The following is a 9,576-nucleotide window of genomic DNA, read 5'->3' as shown; positions in this document are numbered from 1 at the left end:
TTATGAAATTAAATATAATAATAAATCAAAATTATTGATTCTTTCTTTTTAAAAGGTCGAGTTTATCAAGTTCATAAGTTTTGTGCTGATGTTTTTTATATAAGAGTAAGATAAAATAGATTAAAATTATTGAATTTTTTTTCTTAAAAATGGAAAAGGAGTTCTTTAAGATACTATATTTCAACTACATTATAAAAATTAATTTATCTACCAAATTCCAAATATTATAAAACCTTAGTTAACAATAAATAGAATTATCGGTAAAACAAACTAAAAAGAAACTGATTAAAAAGATATATCTATAAAAGAAATTAATTAAATAATCAATTCAAACTAAATAACATGTGCTAAACATTTTTAATAAATACAATTTATTATTTTATGTATCGAGTTATAATAGATAGTAAAACTTGTATAAAAGTTTGGAATGGGACTACAAATAAGTAAAATATATTATATTGGTTCATGTTTGGCAATAATTTTAGACCAAGGTAGCGACAGCCCCTATTTGCTTCAATCTGGTTCCACCCGTCTACATGTATTTTATTTGGAAAATCATATAGGAGATTATTACAGTATCTTTAGGAGTAGAATCACATTTGATTCTTGGATCTTTTTGTAAATTTTATTGTATTAAATAAGATGTAAGAATTTTTTTCATTTTTTTTCTTTATTAGTAGATTTCACTTTAGGTTCTTGAAACATTTTCGTAGGTGTTATTTAAATATATTTTATTAATTAATTTTAAATTAATTAGAAAAAGAGACAATAAAAATTATTTTTTTAAAAAAAAGAAAATTTCTTAAGAATTCTTCGTCTAGAACCCAATTTTCATAGGGGAGATCTTTGATGACAATTTAGTAATACAACTTATATAAAGTGATTCTTGAGCTTAAAAATACTCTAATAAATGATATCAGACTTTCCAAACTACACTAAATTAATTTGTTTCCCCTCTTAAACAAGTGTACATGTACTTCATTAGGAGACCAAACAAAGACTTTCTTTGGGGATTCTGTAAGAACAATTTTAGAGACAATTTTGTCTACCTGATACACATGATGAAAAGGGCTTTCGAGAACCCTTTTTGAATCTTGGATAGAACCTTCCATCTATAACACTCCAGCTCTTTAGGAGAGAACCCTTTTTTATACCAAGTACAGTTGTGTTTTTGGTCACATATTCCAAAGATTCTTGGCCATAAAGTTCGAAGTCTACGTTTGTAAAGGGATCACTAATACATGGAACGATGTTCTTGAAGGTATTCCTTACTTCTCACCTCTGCTCACTCTTTATCTTTCTAATATTTCTTATTCTTCTGCTATTTCTTTTGTCCCAAAGTGGGTATTTGGACTGAAGAAACTTGTTTCTCTTATTTAAAGCTATAACAGCTTCGAAGGTCCAAAAGAGATTAATCTATGCAACAGAGGACTTGAGGGGAAAAAACTGATTAAGAATATGTGAAGGCGGCTTCTACATGCACTGTGTTTACCTGTTAAAAGGGCTGGCTATTGGAATAGTTTAATCTTGCAGGCCGGCAGCAACAACAGAATAAAAAAAAAGAAAAACAATTTTGTTGTACTCCTCACTAAAAAATGTTATCCATAAATGGGAATTAACTGAAACTTATGTAATAGAATATTCATGGATGGATCAATTTAGTAGGAGAATTTATTTTTTTAAAGAATTTAAAATGATTCATGATAAAATAGTTTGTTTGAATAGAATATTTGAAAGGAGATTTAATTTCTTATATTTTTATGAATCATTTTGATTGACTAAAATAGTATGATTTCAAATTCTCTCAAAAAATATAGAATTTAAAATTCTTTTTTCGGAGATGTTCACTCTAACTCACGTTCTTACTCGTGACTCTTTTTCACTCAACACTCACAACTACAAGTGGCCAAAGTTTTTACGGCCGATATCGACATAAGTTGTTTTCACTAACGTTAACCAAGATTTTTTCGGTCAGAATTTTTTTGTATGGTGTCAACCAAAACTATTTTTTTGTCGATATCAGCTAAGATTTTAATTAGATGATATTGGTTAGGATTATTTTCTCACTGGCGTCACTCATGGGAAAATTTTGCTAACGTCGGCCAAGGATTTTTTTGGTCGTTGTCATCCAGGTTTTTTCAGTTGATGTTGATCAATGATTTTTTTGGTCAATGTTGACTAGATTTTTTCTACTAACATCGGTCATGACTAATTTTTGAGTAAACACCTGTTAGGGTTTTTCCAGCCAACATCAGCCAAAGTTATTTTTAGCCAATATCAGTTAAGGTTATTTTTTAGCCGATGTTAGCTAGGGTGTTTTGGCTGATGTCAACTAGATTTTCTTAGCCGATGTCGGTTAGGATTTTTTTGCTGACATCGACTAGGGTTTTTTGGCTGACATCAACCATAGATATTTCTTAACCACATTAGCTAGGTTTTTTGGTTGATGTTGACTAGGATTTTTTCTGCTAACATCAGCTAGGTATTTTTGACCAACATCAGACATGATTATTTTTAGTCGACATCAACTAGGTTCTTACAGTTCACATTCACTAGAGTTTTTCCGGTCAACATCGGTCAGTGCTATTTTTTAGCCAACATCAGCCAAGGCTATTTTATATCCGATGTTGGGTAGGGTTTTTTGTCCTACATTGGTCAGGACTATTTTTTTAGCCAGCTTCGACTAGGGATTTTTCAGTCAATGTTGACCAATGATGTTTTTTGCCCGACATCGGGTAGGTTCTATTGGTCGACATCGACAAGCTATTTTTTAGCCGATATTGGGTAGATTTTTTTGTCAACGCCTACGAAGATTTTTTAGGCCGACGTTGACTAAAAATAGCCTTGGTCAATGTCGTTCGAAAAGACCCTAGCTGGTGTCGGCCAAAAAAACCCTAATCGGCGTTGGTAAAAAAAATCTAGCCAACATCGGCTGAAAAATAAACTCAACCAACATTAGCCAAAAAATAGCTCTGGCTGACGTCAGCTGACAAATGTTCCTAGCATGCTTTGACAAAAAAAAATCTTATTTGATGTCGACTGAAAAATAGCATTGGTTGATGTTGGTTTAAAAGCATCACTAGTTGTGATTAGGCAAAACAATCCTGGTTAAAATTATCAATATTTTGTATTTATAAATTATTAAAAATTGAATATATTTTTTTATTAATATTTCAAAATTAGATTGTGTTTATTTTCTATAAAGTTTAATATTAAAATTTCATTTATTTAAAATATAAAATTGAAATTTTGCATATAGAGGAAATTGAATTGTCCTATCCAAACAAAAAATTTGAATTGATTTATCCATACAAAACATTTGAAAAATGAAGGAAATTAAAATCAAAGCAATTCAAATTCTAGACATTTCAAATTCTTTGAAATTTTAAAATTTCTAACCCAAATTCAAGGTAAGGTAATTATTCAAGGTAAGGTAATTAAACAAGTCTTTGGTAGGATGATATATGGTCAAAAAAATTTAATCCAAGTATGTAAGGACCTGTCAGCATTTTCTGAAACATTTTCTTACAAAGAGCTTAAATTATTTCTCCTCTCCTCTGACGACCATACCTTAAAAACCATACTAAAAACACAATTTAAGGTATTATGAAACAAAGAAAGTCGTCATGCTGTGTTAGCCTTTTTTTGCACGTTGAAAGTGAAGGTGGTCCAACGCTTATCTGTAAAATATGAATGCTGACGAGTAAGGCCACCATTAGTCCCTCTCATTTGGGGCACAAAGGCGTAACTTTCCGCGTCTCACTCAATCAAAGAAGCAGCCAAAGTAATTCAAGTGCTCCCCTTAGGAGGGAAACTAACTCTGCCATCCCTTTTCTTAAGGCCCAAGCATACCCTCCTGTCACTATTACCGCACCAAACCCAACCGTCCAAATTCTCCCGCTTAAGCTCCACCTCCTATTTATCTTCATTTTTATTTTTTTTTTGTTTCTAGGAATCAAAAACATAATATAATGTCAGAAGATTTACAACAACTTATATACTCTTACTTAATCAACGTACTGAACTAGATTCTCTTGTGTTTACTCTTTCATTTTCTTGTCAGAGGTATACGAGTCTCTTAATTTCTCAAATGCTTAAATGCTTTGCTTACTGATTATTCGTGTCAATTAAGTGCAGTAAGTTTGTTACTCAAATGACCAAGCCTGATATCAACCATACAAATACATACAGTATTGACACAAATGAACTAAAGCCGATATGCTTGTGAAATTTAACTCATGCAATCACAATGGGACGTTAGAACTTGTGCACAAAATGACCGTAAAACATATTGCTTATAATTTTGGCAAAAATGCTCTCACAAATTATCCAATTTTGTATGAAACTTCTCACATACCAGTACATGGATATCAGCTCTTAATTGTCAAGAGCATAATATCATACAGAAGTAGTGCAGTACCATCAGACACTGCTCCCCACTAATTAGATATATATATACCAGTCAATATAAAATTGCATAAGTATATCAATTTATCAAACTAGTGTTTTCTGAATCAGTTGGCGACAACTTTTTATGCTTCATTCAAAGCTTTTTACTCAGTAAAGTTATATGGCAATGTGTAGTGTTCATATCTGTATTAAAAGTGTACAGGTGCTGCAAATATATATAAAGGAATGAATAATAATATTTTAACACCTTAGAGAAATGTAAAATGAGCGTAGCAAGAGATATAGAAAAATTAGAAAAGAAAAATGTTATGGATTATAGGATGTTTGTTATAAAAAAAAATTGTAAACGAAACACTTTCATTGAAAAAAGTTAATAACTTGTAATAGTTTTTCATGCATTAATAATCAAAAACTAAAAAGAATATAAAATCTAATTAAAATGAGATAGCTTCTCATAAAAATCAATTGATTGTTTAGAAAAAATATATAATTTTTTTAATCATATAAAAATATAAATTGATTTCTATTTTTTTTTATAAAAAAACTCTAACAATATAACTACTTTTTCTCATTTAAGCTTTTCTTTTGAAATTTGTAAGATAAAAAAATAAAGAAAAAGAGTAAATGGAATATAAGAGAAAAGATGACGAATTATAATTATAAAGTTAAAAAGGGGGGGAGGGGAAGAAGGCAACACGGCAAAAGGTATATATATTAATTAAGGCTATGGATGTATATATACAGGCTGGAAAACCATATTTACAAACTCTAATTGATCCCACTTACTTACGCTAAACAAATAACTGCAAGCAGGGGAAATCCTAAGCACACCCTCCTGTCACTATTACCACCCGCGTAAGCTCCACCTCGTTTTCTATCTTCATTTCTCTTGCCTTTACTCTTTCATCACATTGCTTCAACTTTTATGTACATGCAATTGAATGCACTTCTTTCTAAACATTAATTAATTGCCTTTTGCAACAAACTAATAAAATACGTAATTAATTGCAATATTGCTGTTTTGGATGTTATTGCTTTTAGCACCATCGCTGCTACGGTTGCTATTGATCTTTTCATTGCCATTGTCACTGCTTTTAGCACCACTATTTTGGTTGTCATTTCCAATGGCATTGCTTTTAGGACCATCACTGTTGCGGTTGTAATTGCTCTTTCCATTGCCACTAGCACCATCACTCTTGCAGCTGCTATTGTTATTGCCATTGGCATTGCTTTTAGCGTCCTCACTGGTTTGGCTGTAATTGCTACTGGCACCCTAACTGTTGCGAGTGTAATTGTTATTGCTTTTAGCACCATCACTCTTGCAGCTGCTGTTGTTATGGCCATTGACATTGCTATTGCTTTTAGCACAATCACTGTTTCGGATGCCGTTGCTAGTGCCACTGCTTTTAACACTATTGCTGTTGCGATAGTCATTGCTATTCCCATTGCTTTTAGCATTATGATTGTTGTTCTTGTTGCCATAAGCATCATCACCATTACGGGGATTGTTTTTAGCACTATCACTATTGTGTATGCTATTCCTATTACCATAAGAACTATCAATGTTGCTGCTGTTACCATTGCTTTTAGCACCATCTTTGTTTCGGATGTTATTGCCACTGCCATAAGCACTATCACTGTCGCGGCTGTTGCTGCCATCGCCACCACTTTTAGAACTATCACTGATGCGGTTGTTGCTGTCATTGCCACCACTTTTAGCATTATCACGATTGACGTTGTTGCTGCCATTGTCACCGCTTTTAGAACTACCATTGTTGCGGTTGTTTTCTCCATTGCCACTGCTTTTAACACTATCGCGGTTGTTGCTGCCAATGCCATTGTCGCCGCTTTTAGTGCTACTGCTCCTGTTGTTGGTGCCATTGCCATTGAATATACATCTATCATCATCATCATCATCGTTATCAAAACTTTGAGTACTATCACCATTGCGGTTGCTATTTCCACTGTTGTTGCTAACATTGATTTTTCTGGGCGAAGAATAAATCATTCCTCCTGCTGGGGAGGAAGATGAATTGAGCCCGAATGAAGTGGGTGAGGAATAGTTGAATCCTGCTGAGACGGAACTAACACCAATTCTTCTCGGCGACGAATAACTCCACGCCGGTGATGAATTAACACTAATTTTCCCCGGCGAGGAATAACTGAATCCAGCTGCGGAGGAGGAGGAATGATACGGTGTGGCCCAGCTCTGGAACACGCTCGCGTCCGGCGCGTGTTCAGACACGCACCACACCTTCACCGACTTGTCCAAGCTCCCAGTGTACACAATCCACCGCAGGTTCCCCTTCTCGCAACGACCCTCCGGCGGCGGTTCTGCTTCCTCTACGGCGATACACTTAACAGGACCACTGTGCCCCGTCAGAACCGAATGGCACGTGTGGAAGCCATTTTCGTCACGCTTCCACACGCAAACATTCTTATCCGCAGAGCCACTGAAGACAAGGTTCCCCGCCGCGGCCAGACAGAGAACCGCAAGCTTATGCCCCCTCAAAACGCCGCCGTGCAAGAATCCACCTTTCTGGTCACGCTCCCAGAAATTGACCAACCCGTCAGAAGAACCGCAATAAACCACCGTAGCTAAACGGTTCACCGCCAGCGCCGTAACCGCGTTCTCCCTCTTCAGCAAAACACGGTCTAAAACGTGCTTGAACTTCTTCCCCTGGTTCTCCCTCCTCCACATCTTCACCGTCCCGTCCGCGGAGCCCGTCAACACGCAACCCCCGAACGCCGCCGCCACCGCGTTCACGGCGTCGTCGTGCGCGCTAATCGACTCCAAGCACTTTGAATCCGCCACGCGCCACACCTTGAGCGTCTTGTCCCACGACCCCGAGTACAACAAGCCTTCCTCCTCGTCCAGACTCAGGCTCGAAACGGCGTCGAAGTGCTTCACCTTCACCGCGTTCCGGTGCCGCCGAACCTCGACGTAGTTCTTCGGATTCATCGAACTCTTCACGTACTCTTTGAACGTCGGCAAGCTCCCGATGCGTTTATGGTTGCTCGGATTCTTCGACGAAACCTTCCAGACTCTGATCTTCCCGTCTTGGTGGCCGGTGAAGATTTTCCCGCCGGAAATAACAATCGTTTTCACCAATCCGCTGCTTGATTTGAATCCCGTGAAGTCTTTGAGATCCTTCCACACTCTTATGTTCTTGCTGTCAGAGCCGGTGTATAGCAAGTTGCCGGAAACGGCGAGGGAATATATGTGGCCCTCCTTGCGGACGAGGGATCCAATGAGGCCGTTTTCCGGGAGGTCGTTATCGTGGTGGTGGTGGTGGTGGTGGAAGAGGTTTATCGCCGGCGAAGAAGGCAATAGCCACGGAGATTTATTGAAAGGAGAAGAAGAATTGTTATTGCCATTAGGTTGGTAGTTCCATGGGGACATGATGTAGGGAGAGGCATTGTTGCTGCTGTGCCGTTGGTTATTATGGGAGGAGAATTCATCGTCGTCGTGGTTGGAGGTGTAAAGCGACGTCGTTTCGGAGTGCAACAAGGCTCCGAACTTTTGTCTGTGTACGCTGTTGCTGTTTGTTTTATGCTCTACTAACATGGCGCCACCGTGTGCGTTTGTCATTGAACAACTACGGGGTTAGGAAACTAAAAACACCTAATAACTACTACTGCTTTTAGTTTTTTAATATATATATTTCGGAGAATGAATGATGCAAGGGCAAAAATTTGAAAATGTCGAGGTTTGTGTTTGAGGTTTTACTTGTGTGGCGTTGGTATATATATATAGCGAGAGTTGGATAAATGTTGGGGTGATGGGTGAGTGACACGTGTGGCGCGGGGGAACCGAGTGAGCCGGTAATGTGGAAACTGAAAATGGCAACGATTCTTTTGTGGGGGAAATGGGATTAATTGAGCTACGTTGCGTGAGGATTGTAATTGAGTACGTGCGTGCTTTTGTGTGTTCCTTCCATAAATGAATGAGAATGCGATTTGTGAATTTGAGATTACTATGTTTGACTTATCAATTTCTATACTGGGGAAGGAAGGGATTATCTTATTTTGACCTTTTTAGCTTGTCAAAATAGCACTTTTCAGCTTATGAAACGACGACGTTTAAAGAATTTACTCATTTTCATACATATGCCGTGTGGCCTTTGGTGGACGGTTTGACTGGATTAATGTGGTTACTAGTACAATTAATTCTATTCTAACACCTATTTACATATTGTTTAATTGGAATGCTAGTTATTGAGTTAATTATATGTTTAATAATGACTATAAGAGATGTATTTTCTTTTTTCCTATTGAGTTTTTTCCCCCCCACTATGTTTTAAGGTATCCTGCTAGCTGAAGGCAGCTTCTTTAATTGCGAAAGGTTTGTGCATGCAATACATTTCAATTCTGTCAGTGATAATAGTCATTATTTACGTAGTCCTTAATGATTTACTAGCACCTGTTTAATACGTGGCTCCATCAGTTTTACACTCAGTGAAATTGTCCTCCTTTTGCATCCCTTGACTTTTGATTGCAGCACTGACTTTTTTATGTGAAGCAAAATTTAAAGTGCAACGTACAAAGATTGACAATGTCATGTTTTGTCATATAATTCAAACAAGTGATCACCTAACTCAATACAATAGAGACAGGTTAATGTTGAAAATGTTTGATGAATTTAATGTCAAATTAACATATACCGCCACGTACACATCTCTTGAATAGTTGATCTGGTCCAAATATATATGTTCAATTAATTAGTATGGGTTTCCAGATTAATTAATAATTATCGCATTGTTTACAACAACCAAAAAACAAACATTTAACCAAAAAGAAAAGAAAAGCAAATTAAATAGCAATAAAAGCATGTATGTTGCTTAATGCTTTTACATATGTCATTAATGTTCTTCGCTGTTTTGATGAGATTCTTAAATCTTAATTGTAAAACCTCTACTGATAATGATGAAGAAGAAGAAACTGAAGACATGTTATATCCGGAAAGCGTTAAGTCGAATTATTTCAATTTATTAAGAATAAGTTAGCAAGTATTTTTTTCTGCGTAAGAGTTTAGATGTATACATAGTACTACATCATTTATTTTTAATATGTGGATCATATGAATAATTAATAATATATTACAAATTTAAAAATCAATTCATACACGTGACTAAGTATATATATACAACTACGTACAAAGAAAAG

General features: G+C 36.0%; 1 protein-coding gene across 1 annotated transcript; it reads right to left on the bottom strand.

Annotated features, from left to right (window-relative positions):
* Positions 1 to 5,118: 5,118 nt before the first annotated feature.
* Positions 5,119 to 8,119, bottom strand: LOC100790597 (protein JINGUBANG). Its single transcript, XM_041007371.1, has one exon. The coding sequence runs from the start codon at positions 8,000 to 8,002 to the stop codon at positions 5,684 to 5,686; it is 2,319 nt and encodes a 772-aa protein (XP_040863305.1). The 5' UTR covers positions 8,003 to 8,119; the 3' UTR covers positions 5,119 to 5,683.
* Positions 8,120 to 9,576: the final 1,457 nt, after the last annotated feature.

Source organism: Glycine max, chromosome 12, assembly GCF_000004515.6.
Source record: "Glycine max cultivar Williams 82 chromosome 12, Glycine_max_v4.0, whole genome shotgun sequence".
Lineage (NCBI taxonomy): Eukaryota > Viridiplantae > Streptophyta > Magnoliopsida > Fabales > Fabaceae > Glycine > Glycine max.
Note: the sequence above shows the minus strand (reverse complement) of the source record. Positions and strands in the feature narration are given on the sequence as shown.